Here is a 23,180-nt window from a genome sequence, read left to right on the forward strand (position 1 = left end):
GAAAGGCAGACAGACAACTGAGTACGAAGTGTGAGGGGGAGCCGGAAGCTAGAGGAACACAGAGGAGCCTCTAACCTAGACCGGAGAGGCAGAAAATGGCTTCCTAAAAGCAAGAATGTAAAACAGACTTGAAATATGAACAGAAAGTTGACAGACCTGGTGGGGGGAGGGGGCCACACATGTAGAACCAAAGCCATGGTGAAGTATGGAAGGAAGAAAGCATTTCTGATGTTGATGGGTCACACATAAAACACGCTCTGTCCCTCAAGGGAACACAGTAACAGGAGTGTTAGGATATCAAGAGCTTGTGAAGTGATTTTACTGGTAATGCACAGTTGGGGAATTTTTGCCAGTTCTGAAACCCAACCATTACATATAAGTGTTGAGCTACAAAACCCCTCTGTTGATATGTCAGATTTTACTTGACTTTGGGTGTTTGCGTAGGAATCTGAGGATATATGAATTTTATAAGACAGTATTTTTCTATTATACAAAAATAAGGGGTTGGCATGGGGAGCAACAGAAACCTCTGTGGCTCAAAATACTTATGCATTTACAAAAGTAAAATTAAACCAGAAAGAAGTGAAATTACTATGTCTGCTAGGAACTAATGGAGAACTCATTGTATAATTACAGTCAACAGTTCTGTATGGAGGAGCCTGCCTGAAGTCCTAGTAATCAGGAAACTGAGGCATGCAGGACTGAGCACTGGAAGCCAGTCTGAGCTACATGTTGAGATGAGTCCCCCCTCCCCCTACAACTAGAAACTAACACAAAGAAATTGCAGCCAATATAAAATTTCTCAGTAAAGATGCTGGTTAAGAAAAAAAAAATTCAAAGGTCTGAGGCCAGCCTAGTCTCCAGGACAAACAGGACTGCTACACAGAGAAGCACTGTCTTGAAAACCTAAGAGAAAAAAACAAAACAAAATAAAACCCCACCAAAACAAAATGAACCAGAAAGAGCTGGGAAGAAGGTGCACATCTTTACTCTTTGAGTTTGAGGCCAGTTGGGTCTACAAAATTGAGTTCTATGACAACTAGACACTCTCTCAAACAAAACACAACAGAAAGCCCCAAATGAAGCATCCAGAAGGTAACCTGACAAGATGCTAACAGCAGCTGCTTCTCCATGAGTGGTTTTCTTTACACTCCTAAAATTAACACTATTGTGTTCACAGCACACAGAACACAAGACTGTGTGCTGTCTCATACAGGTAATCACAGCTCTTGCGAAGCGGGTACAGGATCACCAAAAACTTTAGGCCTGGGTTACAAAGTGAGACCTTGCCTCAAAAACAAAAAACCAAACCCAGATTCAATTTTTAAATGTTATCAAAATGCCATCATGACAGCCCTAGCAGCACGTTCGTTAGGGTTGGGAATGCAGTTCGATAGTAGAGGATTGCCCGGTATACAGAGGTCCTGAGGTCAACCCTAGAACTGAAAACAAGAAATACCTTTGGAAGATTGTAGACATGTCGCTGATAGATTAGCTCATAATGTGGAGGGTTGACAGCACTCTGATAAATACAAAACACATTTTCATTCGTAACATCTGTAAAGAGAAAATGACAAGTTAAAAAACTAAGCCATAGCCGGGCGGTGGTGGTGCATGACTTTATTCCCAGCACTCGGGAGGCAGAGGCAGCCGGATCTCTATGAGTTTGAGGCCAGCCTGGTCTACAAGAGCTAGTTCCAGGACAGCCAAGGGTACACAGAGAAACCGTGTCTGAAAAACAAAACAAACAAACAAAACCTAAAACAAAACACCCCCCCCCCAACAAAACAAAAACCCTACAACATAAACCATAAAGGTATTCAGGTGAAAATCTCAACACGCTCTTTTTGGAGTTAGTACCTGGTTTATTTGGTGTCTGAACGAAGTGCTGAGAAGTAAATGTTTTCCCGTCAGGGTACTTAGGGTGCGGAGGTAATCTGGAATCAAGGTAGGTACAAAACACGTGCATGATGATCTGCAGAGAGAACGCAGTCGCTCAGAGTTAGAGTGGCAACCTAGCACAGAAACACTGCTTTGAAAAGCTCTGTACTTACAAAAATTATTATTATTTTTGTTTCATTTTTTTTTAAATATTTTTATGGTTTATTTAACTTTATTTTTGTGGCATTGGTGTGAAGGTGTCAGATCTCCTGCAACTGGATCTTCAGACAGTTGTGAGCTGCCATGTGGGTGCTGGGAATTGAACCCGGGTCCTCTGGAGGAGCAGTCAGTACTCTTAACCCCTGAGCCATCTCTCCAGCCCCCTCATTTTGTTTTTTTAAGACAGGGTTTCTCTGTGTAGCCCTGGCTGTCCTGGAACTCTCTCTGTAGACCAGGCTGTGTTCAAATTTCAGAGAGATCTGCTTGCCTTTGCCTCCCAAGTGCTGGGATTAAAGGTTAAAAATAATTTCATATAAAAAAGAAATTAACTTAAATCACAAAAGAATTTAGTGTGTTGATAAGGCGAAGTTTATAGTTCAAACAATCTACTCCAGGGCTGGTAGTCCAGTGGGTAGAACACCTGCCCTGGCTGAGATCTTCAGCAGCCCCCTAAAAAATTTCACACAAAATTGAAAAATATATTTGCATATGGGGTGGGACAATTTAAACATCAAACTTACTTCATCTTCATTTTTGTTTTTTTAGAGCAATCAAAGAAAAGCAGAACATTCCTCTTCCCATTCCTCCCTCATCCTTGTGTGCATGCTTGAAATGTGTGTATGTGTGTGAATGTGTATTTCAAGACTGTACCTAGAGTCGCAAACATACCAGGCAAATGTCTGTCACAGATCTGTACACCTAGCCCTTTTTTATTTTGATACCAAGTCTCATTAAGTTATTCTGCTGGCCTTGATCTTACTCTGTAGCAGTTCAGGCAGGCCTTGAACTGAACTTGCGATCCTTCTGCCTCAGGTTTTTAAATAGTGGGGATTATAGATCTACACTTGACTCGACTTCCTATTTTCTGTTAAGTAGAGAATCTGCAACTATGCAGTTGCCAGCAAAACCAAGAAGATCTGCATATATTTAATTCTCAATTGAATGTCAACATCAAAAATTAATTTTCATATAAATAATTAATACAAAAAACCCACAATTTTGAAACACATAAACTTTAAAGCTTTTTGATTTGCTAAGTGTGATGGTAGCAATCTTTCCTAAAGTAATAATTCCACATAAGAAAGAATGTGTTTGAGCTCAGTGGTTAAGAGCACTGGCTGTTCTTCCAGAGGTCCTGAGTTCAATTCCCAGCAACCACATGGTGGCTCATAACCATCTGTAATAAGATCTGATGCCCTCCTCTGGCCTACAAGAACACATGGAAGCAGAATACTGTATACATAATAAATACATAAATCTAAAAAAAAAAAAAAAAAGAAAGAAAGAAAGAATGTATCAGCCAGGTAGTGGTGGTACATACCTTTAATCCCACTACCTGGGAGGCAGAGAGAGGTGGATCTCAGTGAATTTGAGGCCAGCCTGGTCTACAAAGAGAGTTCCAGGACAGTCAGGAATGTTACACAGAGAAACCCTGTCTTGAACCTCCCCGCCCAAAAAAAAGAAGATATTATAATATTCTTTGCTACATTATTAAACAAACAAATTCTTTTCCATCACCACTTTATCATCTTTTAAGTCCAATCCAGAACAATTAAACGATGGTACATAACCATGAAAAATGCTTAAATATCACAAAGCAAAATGGGGAGCAGAACACATGAACCTGCACAAGTGTTCCTGCAGCCGTGCTTAGGGACTTGAAATACTAGCACCACCTGGCCGGACAGCAAGTCTTCACAATGGACAGCATGATGCTGATGGTACTCAGCTCTAAATCCTTTCTAACTAATATTTGTAAGGGAAAAACAAAACCATGTTAATACAATAACAAATTTATCAGGCTAAAAAATAATGAAAGACGTACGGCAGAATCGGTGGGCAGGTCTGTATCCCACTTGCGTCCTTTGAAGTCTCCACCCCTGTTCCATCGGAACGAACTCATACAGCCTCCCTGGGAAAGTTCTGTGCAACACAAGCCAAGATTAAAATGCTTAAGACATATTAAAAACAAAAAAAGAAAGAATGAAAAAACAAGCCAAAATAAGAAAAGAAGCTAGTGGACTACAGTAGGAAAAGTACACTGTTGTAAAACCTTGCCCGAGTATCCCAGAAAAGAAACCCAAGACCTCAAAGTTAAATCCCACCACAAAGAATCGGGTAATACTCTGGAGTCTTCATCGCTGCAGTTAGAATGTCATATGTGGCTGCTGCACAGACTTTCTTAGTGTGTGAGAGCTGCTCTGTGGCTGGGTAAAGCCATGACCTTCACTGCAGCTGCACGTGGTGGTGCATGTCGGGAGGCAGAGGCAGGTGGATCTCTGAGTTTGAAGCTAGCCTGATCTACAGAGTGCGCTCCACAAGAGCCAGGGTAACACAAAGAAATCCTGTCTCGAAAAAAACAAAACAAAAACCAAACCAAACAAACAAAAAAGGGAAATTCACTGCATTTCATTTTTTTATATCAATGATACCTCATACACATATTTTCAATTTATATGTACAAATACTATCAATAAGCCAAGACTACCAAAATATTTGAATCTGGATTTATAGAAAATACAAGAATATATTCATAAAACTCAACTGTATAAGACAACAATCTAGCTCTTACAACAAATACCTTGCAAAGATTAAAAAAAGGATGGATAAGAAAACTATAACTTAAAAGAAACAGATTAATTTATCATAATACATGATAGTATTTGAATCCTGCTTCAAACAAACAATATTTAAAATATGAGCTGGTAGGATATTTAAACAAACACTGGATATTTCATAAAGTAAAGAAAATATCACAAATGTGAGGTATGTCAGCTAATATGTGCTAACCCTATCGTAGTACTGTATAACACTTTATGTTTTAGAGATACATTAGGAAAATATTATGGGGGGCTGGAGAGATGGTTCAGAGGTTAATGGCACCAGCAGCCCTTCCAGGACTTGGGTTCAATTCCCAGCACCCACATGGCAGCTCACAACTGTCTATAATTCCAGTTTCAGGGAATTTGACACCCTCATACAGATATTCATGCAGGCAAAACACCACTGCACTTGAAAATAAAGAAATCATTAAAGAAAAAAAAAACCACACACATTACAGATGAACTGCTAACTGAAAGGCTATCCAATGAGAAGTTTTACAAACAGATGCTGGCTAAGGAGATACAGGACTTGCTTCCCACGAGACAAAAGGAAGGAAGCAGCTGGGGTAATACAGGGCAGGGAGGCCTGAGTAGACAGATGTTCTGAACTGGGTGATATTTATGGTTCAGGAGGTTGTGGTTCTGTGATTTTTTTAAGACTTATTTTATGTATATACAATGTTCTGTCTGCACGTACACCTGCACACCGGAAGAGGGCACCAAATCTCATTACAGATGGTTGTGAGCCACCATGCGGTTGCTGGGAATTGATCTCAGGACCTCTGGAACCAGTGCTCTTAACCTCTGAGTTATCTCTCCAGCCTTCCCATCCCCACTTTTTTTTTTTTTTTTTTTTTTGAGGAGCTGGGCACTGAGTAGGCAATCCAGGTGTTCCATGTATGCTTGAAATTCTCCTTATGTGTTAAGTCATGAAAAAATGCTTATTCCTAAATCTGAATCCAAGCACGGTTTAAAGCAGAGGACTGTTAACACTTTCCAGTTAAAATGCATGAAAATTTTGAATACTGAAATACTGTTTTTAAAACTTGCTTTAACAAAGAAACATTTTAGTCTGTCCAAATGAAAACTAACCCTAACTTTATGAACTGTTCTCTAAGTAGAGAGGCACAATGAAGGGGCTGTGCGGGCGAGCTTGGGAGGTTGACCTTCCTGATTCCAGGTCAGTCTCCTCAGTTCCCATCACCCCCCAGTCCTAAGCACATAACAGAAACCAGAAATTAAATATAAATTACAAAAACGATAAGATTCAGATTAGCACGCGCTATTACGAAGACTAACAGGGGCACACTCCCAGTTCTCAGTAGGGTTAGGAGTGGAAAAGGAGCCCAGCCTGTTCAACTCATACTTAACTTTCTTACACAGAAGAAAATGATGAAAATCTCTAGGGACAGTCTTCTGACAGTTCTTAGTGTATAACTAGATGACTGAAAATTTCTTCAACTATAAGCCTCAATTAGCCCGTTCTTAAATATATACTTATAAAATATAGGACCCTAATTACATTTTTTACTTTTTTTCCCCCAAAATATGTTTTTCCTTGTTATCTTTCATTACAAAAACCCTAATGTTACAAAAGAGCTTTCATTTTTCCTCTTCAAATCAAGTTACCTTTGATTCTCTCAAACAAATACTCCTGATTTGGTGTTAGGTCTAAATACTGCACAATTGCATTCAGAGTTGGAATGAGAGGAGCTTTGACCAGGGCAGCTTGCTTCAAGCTGGTAACACTCGCCTCTGTTAAAACACAAAGAACACCAATTACTTATCACAGAGACTCTCAATGAATTTCAAAGTTTTCTCTTGCCTGTTTTCAAATAGCTGGTTCCTCACTGCCTTCCAGGTTCTACACAAGTCGGCGATGTCTTCCTTCACACTCGCTCACAGCTCCCGCCCAGCACAACGATGACAACTCTGATGCTGTCTTTCTGTCCTAGCTCTGTCTTCTTCTGCCTGCCCGGCTGTCTCATCTATCAGGAAGAACTCGACCAAGGCAAGGGCGTCAGTCATTTCTCTGCGGTGCTCTACTGTATCAATGCCTACAATAGAAGCTGGCACAGTGTAGGCACGCGATACTGTATCAATGCCTATGATAGAAGCTGGCACAGTGTAGGCACGCGATACTGTATCAATGCCTACAATAGAACCTGGCACATTGTAGGCATGCGATGTTGAAAGAACAAAGGAGAACAAGAGTTTATCTTTTTTTTAAAGATTTATTTTATGATTTAGATGTTTTTATTTTATATATTTTATAAGTATGAATGTCTTGCCTACATGTATATCTATGTATCACATATATACCTGGTGCCTTCTAAGGTCAGAAGAGGGATGTCAGGCCCTCAGGAACTGGAGTTACAGTTGGCTGTAAGCTGCCATATAGGTGGCAAGAGCTGAGCCTGGGTCCTCTGACCACTGGACCATCTCTCCAGCGTGTCTGTATGTACTGAGCACCAGAGTGCAGGAGCCATGGAAACCACTGCTGGGGCTGGACTTACAGGCTGGTGAACGTGGGAACTGAACCCAGGTCCTCTGCCAGAGCACTGTGTGCTCCAACTACTCTCCCCAGCCCAGAAAGAACTTACCTTAACTTGCAGGAACTAGTTTACACTGTTTCACGCAAGGTGGCTAGATTTTCTTTCTTTCTCTCTTACACACATAATTACACACCTCTTTTTAAAAAGGCATACAAATTCATGTTGGCAAAACTAAAATATAGGAAATGTTATAGATATAAAAGTTATACCACAGCTTTCAAAATAAGCTGTATTAAGTTACCCACGATACTAGGATAAGTAGATTTATGGTAGTGACTTCTCTTAAGATTATGAAAAATAAATTATACAAAAAAATTAAGAGGGAAAAAAGGCAGCCTAAGCACCTACGCAGCACCTGGTGTTAGGAGGAATCTTCCAAGGGCACAGATGATACAGCATGAACTGTCAATGCTTTTTGAAGAAAATGTATATTGAAAATCTTATTCACAGCGGCATTATCTATAGGAAATAATCCAAATGCCAATCAACCAATGAATGGATAAATAAAATGTAGAAGGTGCATTCTGAGTATCAGTTGGACATACAAAGAAATAAAGAAACTTAAAAATATTATGTCAAGTGAAAGAAGTCAGTCACAAAGGACCACATACTGACATGAACTAGCCCAGACAGCACAGGCTGGTGCTCACACAAGGCTGAGGGAGTGCACGGAGAGACCGCTGAAGGATGTGGGGTGATGAAATAGTGCAAAATTAGCCAGGGGAAGGATGGTTCAAGCCGAACCTATGGACTGTCCATTTTTAACAGGCAAATTGTAGAGGCAAAATCTGCTACATTTAAAAAGCAATTACAAACATTTTCTTCTTCACCTGAAGACAACAAAAGATGTCCAACAGCCCATTACAGGAAGATATTTTCCACTTAAACAGTGTACTGGAGTAAATCCAGGCAGGGGTCTGCTTCACATACCTCCGATCTGCAGCTCTGGACAGCCCATCCGTCTCATCTGAGTGCTGACAGACTCAGTCTCTTGCACAAGAGGCACTAATATTGTCTCATTGATCCACTAGGAAGAAGTGAAGAATAGTTATCATTAGATATCTATAGTTATCATTCTAAAGTGCTTCTCAAATCATTATCTTCTCCTTTTTCAGGCAACTTTTTTGTCTTCCACTTGACTAAGAGAATCATAAAACATGGTGAGGGAGAACGCAAGTGGCCACGCTGCGGTGCTGAGAAAGCAGATAAGCTGCCACACACAAATCAAGTCACATTCTTAAGTCACATACAACTTTTATTTCAGAAAATGTTGAACTTTCAGCTAGATATTAATTTTTTTCTAAATTTTTGTTTTCAAGATGGACATAGTGGCTTATGCCTGTAATCTGCGCACTTGGGATGTGAGGCAGGAGAGTTTTTGAGGAAGTTTGAGACCAACTGGCCTATATATCAAGTGCCACATCAGCCAGAGCTATAAGACCTGTCTCCAAAACAAAACCCTTCTAATTGTTACTCTTGGCTAAAAGAAAACCTAAGCATCAGCCTACACTTCCAGAGGTAATTGTCCACATATTACCCTAACACTTATACTGGTTATAATCAGTAAGACAGTTTTCAAGCTAGGGTAACTGATTAACTCACTAGAGGCTTGCCCATACCCTAGCTGCAGACACACAGATTTAGTATATTTAAAATCAGTTTGCAAATACCACAGCGTTACCTTTAAAGATTGGGAATTTCAAATCCCCCTCCATGGCTAGTATCAAACTAATTTGGGGGTGTGAAAGGCTGCATGAAGGGAATCTCTGTCTGGGATATCTGTGTGTTACTGTTCTGTGTTTGCAGTGATCCTGACTGCTACCTACATAGCTTTGTTTAACTATGAAAGGATGAAAATGTTTCAGACGAAATACTAATTCACAATTCCTTATGAGAAGTCTGAACTAGAAAGCCTTTGAAAATTCAAAGCCCCTTCCTTTCTTTTCTGTATTATTTAGTTTTAATTGTGTGTGCATGTCCGTGAGTAGAGGTGCTTGCACAAGCCAGTGGCAATGGAACACTGGAACACCCTCAGCTGCACTGACTACAGTGCAGGACTTACAGGTGACTGTGAGCTGCCTGACATGGTTCTGGGAACCAGACTCATGCACTGTAAAAGAGCATAAGGGCTCACAACTGCTAACCGTCTCTCCAGCTCCTGAGAGCCTGGGAAGACCTAAAATACCTAACAAATCTTTTGATTTTAAACACTAACATTTCAGTCTTTTTTTTTTTTTTTTTTTTTTGGTTTTGGTTTTTCAAGACAGGGTTTCTCTGTCCTGGAACTAGCTCTAGTAGACCAGGCTGGCCTCGAACTCAGAGATCTGCCTGCCTCTGCCTCCCGAGTGCTGGGATTAAAGGAGTGGGCCACCACTGCCTGGCCACCACAGTCTTGCTTGTAGCTGGAAGTGTAACAAAGTAACAGTTCCAAGGACTTCCTGCCACTCATTCTTCTTAACATTATTATATGCAAACAACTTGCTACCACTCTGTGGCTACAGCAAAACCACCTAGTTAAAAGACATACAGTCCTCATCCCCGAAAATTCTTCATGAGAACGATGGTACTGAACTCTGAAACAATGGCCTATGATAGTCTTGAGCTCTCACACTCTCGCCTCAGGCTCTTTAGTACATATTATATGTATGTGCCACCATACTTGGCTAGTCACCTCTTCCTCTTGATCCTTAATAATGAATGAAACAAAATTCTTCTAAGGCATCGAAGGGGGTCTGTCACAGAACCTGGGACTCACAGACACTCTGAGAAGCCACAATCTCTGTGTGTGGAGGAGTCAATGTAAACATTAAGAGGATTCCTGTCTAGGGAGATAAGGAAATTGCATGTATAACAATGGAAGCACACCAGTATTTCTGAGGGCCGCGTTCTTTCTCCCTCACAATTCTAGGTATATAATAATACACTGACAGAAAACCTTTTGGGGAAATAGAAGTGAAAATTTGGGAAAGGGAAGAAGTTAAAAATCATACTGTTCCTTTATTTTCTCTAGCTACACTGATTAAACACAGAAAGAACTACCCGATTCCGAGAAAACAGGCGCTGTAAGCTAACTGCTCTAACACCAGACACGCACTATTACGTATAGTATTTAATTCCAGCAATCTCACGAAGAACCTCAGTCCATAGTGATACTGTCCTACAACTGGCACAAGACACAACTTACATTTCCTTCTTTCTTTTTAAGATTTCTTTAACATAGTTTTATGTGTGTGTGTGTGTATATGCATGGATGTACATCTACCAGCATGTATGTGTGTGTGACTGGTGCCCATGGAGGTCAAAAGAGGCCATCAGATCTCCTGGAACTAGAGTTATAGGTGGTTGTGAGTCACCATGGGGCGCTGGGAATTGAACCTGGGTCCTTTGAAAGAGCAGCCAGTGCTCTTAACCGCTGAGCCGTCTCTCCAGCCCACAACTTACATTTCTAAACTTGGCTGTCCACGAGTCCATGTGATCCAGAAGCTGTCTATTCATGGTCACTCTCGCCCAGACCTGTTTAAACAAAGACCCTTCAGGAACACTAATATCCATTTAATTAGCATTCAGTAATCTTCCTATTACTAACTCATGGTTGTTGTTCTTGCACAAATTATCTTTAAAAGTTCCTCATTTTGGTTGGGCTAGTGTTAAGTGTCTGTGTGTGTTTTGCTTTCAAGTACAAAATATAAAAAACCCCATATCTGATATTAGACTAAGAACAGACTGGCAAATGTATGTATTTTAAAACCAACAGTCTGGCCACTGAGAATTTTTTAAAAATTATTTTTATTTTATGTGCATTGGTATTTGCCTGCATATAGGCCTATGTGAGAATGTCATCTTCTGGAACTAGAGTTACAAACAGTTGTGAGCCGCCACGTAGGTGCTGGGAATTGGGCCCAGGACCTTTGGAAGAGCAGCAGTCAACTCTTAATTGCTGAGTCATCTCTCCAATCCCGAGAATTTCTTTTTATTTTCCTAATGATTGCAGAAAGTATTGTATTCAGGGCATTTCAGTCAATTATGTATCATAAACTGTAAAAATTTCAATGACAAAAGCTATTCCACAGATAAATTTCAAATTTCTGTTCATAAGCAGTAAAAGTGAGGATCATAGGAGAAAAGTTTTCTAGAAATAAAATAGTTTCTAATAATCTGAATGTCTTCGTATATTATATCTTTTTTATTTTCCCGTTACCTCTTCTGCAGCTTGCTTAGAACTGAGATCAGCTTCATCTTTGTTAGCACACGGGGCCTGAGACCTACAGGCAAGCTGATATTGAAACTTCTTTAAGGTCTGTGCATAATCCCCCACAGAACGACTGTAATTCCAGAAGGTAGGGCTGGTGGAAGGAGAGGTGGAATCGGGGCTCCCTGCAATTAAAAAATTCAAAGTGCTTTAGTTCTTATAGTCATTTTATACAGCAGTAACTGAGACACTAGGTATCTAGGAACTAGGCCACCTCTAACAATACTCAAGGAACAAAAAGACAAGCACTGCCCGGTCCCCCCGCCACAGAACTCAAGGAGTCAGAAGACAAGTAACGCCCCCCCCGCCCCCCCACAGTACTCAAGAAGCATCTCCCCTGGCCCCCAACACTGTCTTCTCTTTGAAGATCACTGGTTAGACATTAAAAAGAACAGTTTGAGTACTATCAACTTAAGAGGCCTCGGAATGATGCATGGTTGCAAGTGTCTCTTTCTGCTGTGAAACTCGGCTTGTGTTACGCTCTGAGACCTTCGTTCACTGACCTGGGAAAGCAAATCTTCGGAAGTTCTTCTGAATGGAGCGAACAGCAGCATCGTTAAGAAGCCTTTCTGAACTACAGGCGATATGAACTGTTCTACACGGCACCTGCAGTAGCTCCTGTGCTGATGAAAGCTATCTACAGTGTAAGAAGCTGACACCCAGGGACAGTTCCCACCAGTGCCTCTACTGGACGTCCTTGCTGCACTCGTCAGTCTGCATCCCCAAGAGAAGCTGAGTTCCTCAGGGCAGGGCTGGTTTCTCTCCCACCACCAGCAGCACAGTTAGACAAATGAGGCCTCACTAACGAGTGTGCTTATGAAGAGCTTATTCTTTCCGAGTCCGAGACAGGGCTTCCGCTCAGCCCGCCCAGAATACCCAGAATACGCAAACTCTCCTAAATCTGAAAGGTAAACAACAAAACCACACAAATTTCTAGTAAGTGAGACCTCAGGCATAAAAACCAGCTGCAGAAGTGTAGGTATTTATTTAGTCTCCAAGAATTTCAGATAATTGAACTGTTGGATTAACTTTGAAAAAGTGGGTTTAATTAACATCACTGAGGTAGCCAGGCAGTACTGGCACACACCTTTAATCCAGCACTTGGGAGGCAGAGGCAGGAGGATCTCTTGAGTTTTGACGCCAGCCTGGTCTATAGAGTGAGTTCCAGGTTAGCCAGGTCTACACAGAGAAGCCATCTCAAAAAAACCAAAACCAAACCAAAACTGAACATCACTGATGTAGAAAAAAAAAAAAAGAATTGAAAATAAAAGACTAAAACAAGATACTCTTAAAAACCAGGCATATTCATTCATAACTGGTTTTAAACATAAAGCAAAGAAATCCAGCCTAGAAATCATAATCTCAGAGAACCTAGACAACAATGAAGACCCTAAGATCTAATATGATCTAATCAATGAAGACATAGATCTAATCTACTAGGAAGTAGAAAAAATACAAGATCTCCTGAGTAAACTGGGAGCATGGGTCCCTTGGAAAAGGGTTGAAAGAGGAGAGGGGAGGCAGAGAGGGGAGCAGAGAAAAATGTAGAGCTCAATAAAAATCAATTTAAAAAAAAATCAAGCATATTTTAGAAAAGCTAAACTCTGAGTCCAAAATGACTAAAAACAACTGGGCTGAGTGATAAACAAGGTTGTTTTGTTTTATTTTTTAAATTATTTTAAGTACATTGGTGTGAACTGGATCTATAAACAGTTGAGAGCTGCCATGTGGGGGCTGGGAATCGAACCTGGATCCCCTGGAAGAGCTGTCAGTGCTCCTAACCACTGAACCACTCTCCAGCCCTCAACAAGGTTGTTCTTATAGAAGAATGCCAGATCACTACATGTGGAAGGAACCCATGAGGAAGTCTCTACTTGCAACCATCTTTGCATTAATCCCCTTGGGCAAGCCATCTGGTGGATCCTGCAGGAAGGCTGGCTGGAAGCAAGAAATCAAAGGGAAACTACTACTAAGGAACCTGCTTGCGACCATCATGACCAAGTGAAGCCATTCTCGATCACCACAGACCAATGTACCACACATCTCCTAATCTAACAGAGACACGCCACTCAGCTGTGTTCCTACCAGAAAACACTTGAAGTTGAAACAACGGGACAAAACCCAATTTTCACACTAGCTGGGTGTCTTTAGAAAGATACACATGCACACACCTTCTAGGTTAAAGGCAGCAAAAGAAGTTCAACTAATTGGAGCAGCCTGCATCAGTAAGCTTTTTTTTTGTTTTGTTTTTTTGAAAAAGGTCAGTTATCACTGGCTCTGGGTCAACCATATTAATGTGTCTGAGTTACAGTGGTGTATCAAAAGTAAGAAATTCATTTTGAAGTTATAAGAGGAAATGTCCCGTTCTCAGGAGACACATGTAAAATATTAAGGGAAGAAACATCACAAAGTCTACAACTTATTTTAAATGACTCAGCAAAAACCTTTGGGCATGTATGAGGGAGAGACAATATGAAAGTATTAACGTGTGCCTAGCTTCTCACTCCTGGAGAACTGAGTTGTGAATATGGAACTGGAATTTCCTATATGAACTATTTGTTAGCAATGTGTTCTAAGAAGTTAAAATATGATACCTAAGTACAACAGCATGCCCAGCACTCAGACATTAACTTCTCAATACTATTCTCTAAGAATCCAGTCCCACAGAAAGCAGAGCGGACCCTGAGCCAGCCAGGGAGAGCACAGGATGAACCTATATTATTTTGTGGATCTAGAAAGTGAGGGGAAAGGAAGACAAGCAAAAATGGGAAAGATGGGGTACAAGTGGGTACAATGTTCGAAGAAAAATGTCAAGAATACCTCTATCACTAGAGAGGTGAAATTAAAGAATGTGCCATCATACTCAGCCAAGAATAAATCTTTAAAAAACAAGTCAAGCATTATGGGCCATTGATGCCAGCCAGTACCAGGGAAGCCAAGGTAAGTGGATTCCTGGGGCAGCTGGCAAGACAGCTTAACTTAGCTGCCAAGTTTCAGGCCAATAAGAGAACCCATGTCAAAAAACACAAAGTGAACAACACCCAAGAAAGGGACACCTGAGTTGATCTTACACACACACACATACAAGTCCCCCATACAAATGTATGGGGAAAAATAAAGATGAGATAATACAGTCAGAAAGTCCCATACAAACAGGTTTGGCACTCAGGAGACCAAGTCAGAGCACTGTTACGTTTGAAGACTGCCTAGATGACATAGAGATCCACACCAGCTACATGACTGTATCAAAAACACAGACATAAAAATCCCCATGAGAACACAGAAATAGCTTTGAAAAGAATTTTAAACAATGTTAAAAGTAGCATTAAAATTTATAACGGGATATTTACACAGCCTGAGAGCAAGTAGGTTTGCATTTTTTTTATAAATTTATGCAGAATATTTAAATCACCTAAAGCCTAAAAACATAGCAGAGAGGTTAAAAGTATAGAAATAGACAAAGACATACCAGGCAAAGAACTAGAGACCAGAATTTAGAGTACACGTTCTTTTCAATGTGTCAGAACCGTTTATACAAAAGTGACCTGAGAGCCTCCAAGCAAGCCTAAGATTAAAAAGCCTTCCCTCCACAGAGAAAGCAGAGAAAGCCCAAACAGTAATAGATATGGATCAGAATCTCCAGCCACAGCACAATTAACTCAGGAGGAAATAAAGATAGCTAGGCCTTGTCTGGCCTGACAATGAAAAGCAACAGCAATAACACTTACAAACATCAATAACAATACTTCTCAGCGTGAAAGAAAAAGATATAAAAGAAATGAAAAATATCTGAAAATCATAAAAGATATGTATCAATTGTTCTTTGTTCTACTCTATAATTTCCAGTACACTTCAAATACTTCAAAATTTCAAAAAAGACGGAAGTAACAAGATAATATTGATTTGTTTCTTTGACATTTGTGGCACTTGCAGGCAGAATTAAATTAAAAACCCCCAGAGAGATTTCAGGCGACACAAAGAGCCATGCTCCAATAACTTGGCTTCTTCACCATGGCCACGCTTTTGCACCTAATGTGTTTTTCTGTGGAAGTTCCTGGGGGGAAAATCATTACTCAGTTCAATAACCTAATTTGGTTTCAAATAATTGACTTTGTAATAATCAAATCCACCTCAAATAGATTAAGACTTGCTAACACTGTTTCCCTAGGTAAACTATAGGCTTTAAGGAATTATTTAGAGACAAATTTTAAAATGTTACTAAAAAAACAAAACAAACCCAGCAGTACTTTTAGGGACAACAATGCTCCCCCCCTCCCCCCGCATCCCCAATCCTGCCCTGCACAACAGTCTTCCAAAAAGATTCGTGGAGAGCTATCATTTGAATAAACTTTGCTTGATACTGCTTGAAAACATGCACAACCGCAATTCAGGGGCATCTAGCTTGTGTGAAAGGGTTTTACATTTATCGCAGAGATAGATTCAAGACTGCTCAGGTCAACTATGTTTCACCTCCCAAGCTTAGCAGTTAATCTACTATCAGTTTAAGGACTATATAAAGCGACAACAAAAATATGTGTATCAGAAGAAAACAAAATGTGTACCCAGCTTAACTCTATGCTGTTTCTCCTCCTCACTTCTGAGGAAGGTGTCCAAAGTCCGTAGGTCTGTCATGTAGTCCTCCTTGTCCGTAGGTGAGTTATAGACCGTGGGTGAGGAGCGGTAGCGAGATCTCAATCCACTGCTCTCCACTGGGCCGACAGTGGTAGGGTATGGAGAAGCAGGAGACAGACTAAAGCTTGCCAACTACACAAAAAGAGAGAATGGGGTTTACTTTCAATTGAAATGCAAACATTTATTTTTGATTTTTAAAAGTAATATATGCAAGCTATCTCTGAAATCCTGGCACACAGGTGGAGGCAAGAGGACTGAGTTTAAGTCCAGCCCCTGCTACACGGGCAATTTCAGGCCAGCCTGGCTGCATGAGGCTCTATCTAAACAACAGTTAAAAAAAAAAAAAAATAAACAGAGGCCAGGAAGATGGCTTAGCAGGTAAAGGTGCTTGCCATCCAAAGATACAAGCCTGACAACCTGAGTATGAGCCACACTAATAAAATAAAAATTATCTCGAGTAATTTTTCAGTTTTAAAATGTATTTAGAAAAAAACCGTGGTTGCATATAATTCCAGTATTTGGGAGACGGAGGCATGAGGATATGGACTTCAAGGTTCATCATCCTCAGCTACACTATGAGTCTGATGCTAGCCTGAGCTACAGGAGACTGCCATGTACCTCAAAAGAAAGAAAAAGAAAAAGAAAAAGAAAAGCAAAGTCACAATATAGTCTGTAATCCCGATTGAGCTGGGATGGTTGGCTGAGACAGGAGGATCATCATAAGTACAAGGCTTGACTGGGAAACACATGGAGATGACATAAAATAAATTTTTAGGGCTGGAGAGATGGCTCAGAGGTTAGAAGAACTGACTGCTGTTCCGGAGGTCCTGAGTTCAATTCCCAGCAACCACACGATGGCTCACACCCACCGATAATGAGATCTGATGCCCAGAACACCATATATATAATAAATTTTAAAAATACCTGCACATTAATTATAAAAAAATAATTTTTCATTCTTATTCTGTGGATTTAGATTTAGAGTTTTTGGTGCTATAACTAATGTTATGAATATCACTGTACATAAATCCTTGCTTGAATTTCTGGTAACTTTAAAAATTAATTCTTATTAAATTTAAGCGGGGAGGGGTGTTTGTGTGTGTCTGCAGTGATGCTCATGTGGCCCCAGGGCAGGTGGGCATGCTGGTCAGGCGACAGTCTTTGGAGCTGTTTCTGTCTTTCCACCACACGGGCCCTGAGGACTAAACTCAAGTCCTCAGGCTTGGTGGCAGACACCTTTACCTGCTGAGCCCATTTGCCAGTCCTTTAGAGCTTTCTTTAGGGCAGACTCCTCAAACTGAAACTATTTGGCCAAAGCACAGAACCCTTAAAACTCTTACTTACATCTATTAAATCAAAGTGTTATTGGAAATCACATTCCTGTCAGAAGAGGATGGGGGATCTATTTTGGTATACGTTCATCAACATTACTACTTTAAAATGTTTACTTCAGAATTTCTCTCTCTTTTCATCAGATTTGTAAAACAAGCACTTTACTCACTGAGCCATCTCCCTGGCCTAGAAACTTTCACGGTCAGCCTGGTCTATAAAGCTGGTTCCAGGTCAGCCAGGGCTATGCAAAGAAACCCTGACGCAAAACAACAACAACAGCAGTCCCCAAAACGCCATATTCAGGAGGGGAAGGAATATAATCAAAATATAGTCCATATTTTTTAAAAATAAAAAACTATTATTTTCTTAAAAAAAAAAAAAACAACAGGCGGTGGTGGTACAGACCTTTAGTCCCAGCACCCGGGAAGCAGAGGCAGGCGGATCTCTGAGTTTGAGGCCAGCCTGGGCTACAAGAGCTAGTTCTAGGACAGGCTCCAAAGCTACGGAGAAACCCTGTCTCACCCCCCCAAAACAACAACAACAACAACAAAAACCAACCAACCAACCAAAACAAAAAAAAAAACACCTGGAGCTGCAGAGATGCTCAGTAGTTAAGAGCATTGGCTGCTCTTCCAGAGGACCTGAGTTCAATTCCCAGCACCCACATGGCAGCTCACAAGTGTCTGTAGCTCCAATTTCAGGGGATCTGATTCCCTCACACAAATGTGCACATAAATTAAAAATAATAGTGAGTTCCAGGACAGCTAGGGACACAGTGAAATCCTGTCTTGAAAAAAAAAAAAAAAACCAAAAAAGCCATGCTAGCCTGTGGGTTATAAAGATTATAACTATATATTTCTCACTGTATTCAATGTCTACAAAAATTTAAAAATTCTACCACCTAATATTGGATGACTAGTAGACAGAATTTCACTTCAAAGCAATGTTATGCAACCTGGCAGAGACAGAGTGCTGCTTTCTTTGAAGCAATCTTCTCTTAACCAGTAGCTAGAGACGTCAGCCCACCACGGCGGTCGGAGCATCTCATAGATTGCTTCTCTTCTGACACTTTTCTTGCAGTCTTACGCCTTGCCAAATTGAAATTTCAACCTACAAATTTTGCTAGTAATACCCTAAAAAATTAGAGCAGCACTGACATTACTAAGAAATTTAAGGGGCTGGAGAGATGGTTCAGAGGTTAAGAGCACTGACTGCTCCTCCAGAGGTCCTGAGGTCAATTCCCAGCAACCACATGGTGGCTCACAACCATCTGTAATGAGATCTGATGCCCTCTTCTGGCCTGTAGGTATACATGGAGGCTGAACACTGTGTACATAATAAATAAATAAATCTTAAAAAAAAAGAAAAAAAAAGAAATGTAAATATTTCTATCCACGACACAGCAAGCATCCATACTTCAGAACCAAACTGGATGAAGATCCCTGGTTCTAGCTAAGAGGATCAGGCAGGATACAAAGTGTTAAAATTCTACAAAAAAGTGAAGTTTTCACACACAAAAAGCTTAAACAGAGAAAACATGCATAAAAGAAACCAAAGTTTCAAATTATTTCAAAACTGTTGAAACTGGCTGGTGACTGTCAGGCCTTATCATCGTCAGAAATGCTCACGTTGACATGTTGTTTAAAGAACTCTCGCCAGAGTGACAGGAAACGCGGTCTGTTCTTGGCTCTTAACCACTGTTCCTCAGTTCCTCACTAAGCAAAGGCAAAACCTGAACTCACCAGGTGATGTTAGTGCAATTCCCAATCCTAAAATAGTATCGCTGGCCAAACAAAGATCATTACCTTATTGTAACCGCTGACTGGAGAGTAGGTCACAGCGGGGCTATACGAGCCACTGCCACCTGAGGACAGGCCTTGCAGTTGAGGGCTGTACCCAGCCATACAGCTGGCGGCAAACTTGGGACTGGGGCTGGGTGAACGAGACGGGCTATAACTTAACACACTCTGACCCTGGATTGAAGGGGAAGGTGGGGAGGGAGGGACTTGGGTGGCTGCCAGATCCCGGGGAGGCGTGGTCTGCACAACTGGAAGGAAAAGAACGTAAATCACACTTACATTGTATGTTTAAATTAAAACAGAAAGTTAAAAAATTAGGCTAGCCTTGACCTTAAGCTCTTTCTGCCTCAGTCTCTTGGGTATAAAGAGAGTTATGAAAATGGATTTAAGGGCTGGGTGTGGTGGCACATGCTTTAAATCCTAACACCCGGGAGGCAGAGGCAGGTGAATCTTTGAATTTGAGGCCAGGCCAGCCAGAACAGTCAGAGCTATGTAGAAATACCAGAAGAACGTGACAAAAGGACCTGGCTATTAAATTACATGAAACATTATTACACAAACACAACTAATCAGGTGTTTACTATCTTCACGATGTTTAAAACAGTAAAACATATTTCCATGAACTTGTCTGATAGTCCACTCAATTCGTACAAATAACAATGATAATCACAAGACAATTTCTTATAGATTGACTTAATGTTAAGAGATGGCCTACTAGCTTGGAGTCTATGGGAAGGGAAAACTAAGAAAAGGGCCACTTCCTTCTCCCCACTCTGTACTCACCGGCCGTCTTCAGCCCTAACAGTGCTTGCTGTCCTGGGCTGACCACCAGACTTGTGGGGGCCACAGTATATTTAAAGTATCTCCAAAAATCAAATAAGGCGTTAAGACTGAAGAGAGATGCCAGGGCAAGTTCTGGAAGAAAACAACAACTATTATAATTATTATTACTAAAAATACTCTTTTTATTTGTTTGTGTGCAGGGAGGGGCATGTGGAGGTCAGAGGACAACTTGTACAAGTTGATTCTCTTCTTTCACTATATATTGGTTCTGGGGAATCAAACTTATGTATAATGTCTGCTGGGAGTTGCTTTACCTGATAAGAACCTTGATAGCTCCAAATTATTATTAATTATTACTATTATTTGGTTTTTCAAGACAGGGTTTCTCTATGTAGTTCAAGCTCCAAATCATTCATGTATGTATGTATGTATGTATGTATGTATGTATTTCAAGACAAGGCTTCCTCTGTGTAGCTCAGGCTGTCCTGGCACTCACTCTGTAGACCAGGCTGTCCTGGAACTTAAAGATCCACCTGCCTGTTTCCCAAATGCTTACATTCAAGTTGTGCACCATCACTTCTCGGTTCAATCTATTATTTTAAAAAGCAAAAAGGTCTTGGTTCCATTTTCAGCAACTTAACATCAAAAATTAAAAACTAGGTTCTTATTCCTCACAACAGATACCACCTAATCAAAGTCTAGTAGGCTCAGGTCATTCGCTACTGAGTTTTAAACTAATCACTAATTCTTATAAACCTGTATAACAGATATTTCCAATAGTCAAGTGAGTTTGGGCGTCCCAGTGTATTAGTGAACCATGACTTTACCATAGGCGTGATCATCCTGAATCCCTCCCTTTTCCATCTGCCATACCCACTCTGAAAGTTATTTTACATGTGTATTTTGCCCGTATGCATTACGTGCACCATGTCCTTGCCTTGTATAGGCAGAGGCCCAAAGAGGGGGTTGGAACCCTGGTACTGGAATGTGGGAACCAGGAAGAAACTGGGTCCTCTGCAAAAGCAGTATGGCTCTTGACCTCGGAGTCATCTCTATTCCTCCGGCATCGATTTCTTTCTTTCTTGTTTGTTTTTCCGAGACAGGGTTTCTTTGTACAGCCTGGCCTTCCAGGAACTAGATCTGTAGACCAGGACGGCCTTGGACTGAGAGGTCCACCTGCCTTTGCCTCCCAAGGGCTGGGATTAAAGGCCACAGCTGGCTGTCCACAACTGATTTCAACTTGCATAGCTACAGATTTATTCTGACATCCCTAGGACTCTTTCTATCCTAAGGATTAATCTGGTCTAGTCTTGAAGATGAGGAAGCAGGAGAGTATTTCAGGAATGGCAAAGGTAAACCTCATCACCCACAAGCTTTAGGACTCCTAGCTACGTATTTCTGTATCGTTTATTAGCTTAGTTTATAGACAAGGTCCCATGTGCCATGCCAGGTTGGCCTCCGACTTCTGATTTTTCTTCCATCTCCCAAGCACTGGGTGGGATTAGCTATTTACTGCCAGGCTGTCCTCAAACTTGAAATAATCCTCCTGCTCAGTCTCCTATTAGAATGTTCTTCCCATAAAAGTGTTTTCCTAGCTGGGGGGCTGTGGTGCACGCCTTTGATCCCAGCACTTGGGAGGCAAAGGCAGGTAAATCTTATTGAGTTCGAGGCCAGCCTGATCTACAAAGCAAATTCTAGGACAGCCAGGACTGTTACACAGAGAAACCCTGTCTTGAAAAAAACAACAAAACAACAACAAAATGTTTTCCTAGTTCCTTCTCTGTAGTTTTCATCATTATTTGTCTCTGAATGAAAGAGCAAATCCTAAACTGAATTAAATTATAAGCAAGTTTTCATTTGTAGTAAATCTAAATTTCAGTGAAAATTAATTACTTACCAATATACCAGAGGGGCCAGTATGTCACATTATAATATGTACTAATTAACTTTCCAGTCCTGAAAAGATTAGAAATGTTTTTCAGTTATTTAAGAAAATAAAAACAAAAGAAAACCACCCCCTAACTCCATGACAAACAAACAAACTAAGCACTGAAAACCAAAAGAAATATGAAAAGCCATAGAACCAGCCAATGATGGTTTAAAATGTCGCTTTTGGGCTGATTAACTTACATTTCAGTATATATCATTCCAGCCATGGATACATTTAGAAGTCCCCAGGCTAAAACCACTTTCCTAGTTTCTGTTTCTTTTCTCATCTTGATGGTTCTGTCAATAAGAGAAGCACTGGGGCTTACTTCTCCTTGCATCTATTTAAAAGCAAAGCAAAACAACCTGGAATTAATCAAAGGAAATCAAAAGTGTCTGTTGTAAAGTATCAACCCCACAGGCTTTTCCTCTTCCTTAATATTTCTTCCCAACTCCTCTCCTACCCACCCACCCCCGATCCCATCCCTTAATATTAGTATTTGAAAAGGGTGTCCTAAAATAATTGCCTTCTTTCGTACTACAGAGAAGTCAACAGAGAACTGGCTGGTTATTTCAGAGACGTTAATGGTTCCAATAAATGATAATGTCTTGTTTCATAATGTAAAGGTTTGTTATTAAGTCTCAAAGATTTCACGGTTTGTCTGACTCGAGGATGTTACTAGGTCTAGATGAAGAGACACAAGATACCAAGTTTTGTCATCACTGTGATAGACTCTAACCCTGACTTTGGACTGCTACAGATCTGGGATCTCCTTTTGGTGACGAGATTTTGAAGCTTTACTAATGAGGTGGGCTGGTACTAGCAGGTGAAGGGTCAAGAGAGATAGGGAACACGTGCATTCCGTTTTGGTACAGTGGAATTGTATCTCCTTTGTCTTGCTAGGCTCAGCTCTGCAGTCAGAAATGGCAGCTCCTGGAAGTCGTATTCTACAGAGCAGACTAGTATCCTTCCCGCCATCCAGCCCCGAGCCAAAACTCCCGTAGGAGAGCTTCCCTCCCTGGCTACCTCTGCACAAACTTTGTTCATCCTCCTTGTGTCTTTCTTCCCTTCCACTACAAGTGGCAGGACTTTCGGCTACATCCTCCCCTGGCTGAACCCCAGGCACAAGTTTAGGCGTGGAACTCTGAGGGACCGCGTGGACTCCACGTCCAGGAATCACAAAGACAACCCCCAAAACGC

The 23,180-nt window shown here is 40.9% G+C and overlaps 1 protein-coding gene across 3 annotated transcripts in view; it reads right to left on the reverse strand.

Annotated features, from left to right (window-relative positions):
* Positions 1-23,180, reverse strand: part of Tmem209 (transmembrane protein 209) — a 28,812-nt gene that overhangs the window by 5,488 nt on the left and 144 nt on the right. For 2 of the 3 annotated variants that reach the window (XM_085683873.2, XM_085683871.2), the window contains exons 1-13: positions 23,007-23,176; positions 22,184-22,320; positions 21,951-22,009; positions 20,054-20,185; positions 19,277-19,518; positions 16,070-16,271; positions 11,457-11,632; positions 10,700-10,771; positions 8,189-8,285; positions 6,333-6,458; positions 3,926-4,023; positions 1,861-1,975; positions 1,460-1,557 (exon numbers count right to left, since the gene is read on the reverse strand). In XM_085683873.2, coding sequence (XP_085539999.1) covers positions 1,460-1,557; positions 1,861-1,975; positions 3,926-4,023; positions 6,333-6,458; positions 8,189-8,285; positions 10,700-10,771; positions 11,457-11,632; positions 16,070-16,271; positions 19,277-19,518; positions 20,054-20,185; positions 21,951-22,009; positions 22,184-22,320; positions 23,007-23,027 — 1,575 coding nt within the window. In that variant the 5' untranslated portion in view covers positions 23,028-23,176. Of the gene's footprint in view, positions 1-1,459; positions 1,558-1,860; positions 1,976-3,925; positions 4,024-6,332; positions 6,459-8,188; positions 8,286-10,699; positions 10,772-11,456; positions 11,633-16,069; positions 16,272-19,276; positions 19,519-20,053; positions 20,186-21,950; positions 22,010-22,183; positions 22,321-23,006; positions 23,177-23,180 lie in introns of those variants that run through there. The other variant, XM_085683872.2, reaches the window with a different exon arrangement.

The sequence above is a fragment of the Myodes glareolus genome, chromosome 25 (genome assembly GCF_982192425.1).
Source record: "Myodes glareolus chromosome 25, mMyoGla1.1, whole genome shotgun sequence".
NCBI lineage: Eukaryota > Metazoa > Chordata > Mammalia > Rodentia > Cricetidae > Myodes > Myodes glareolus.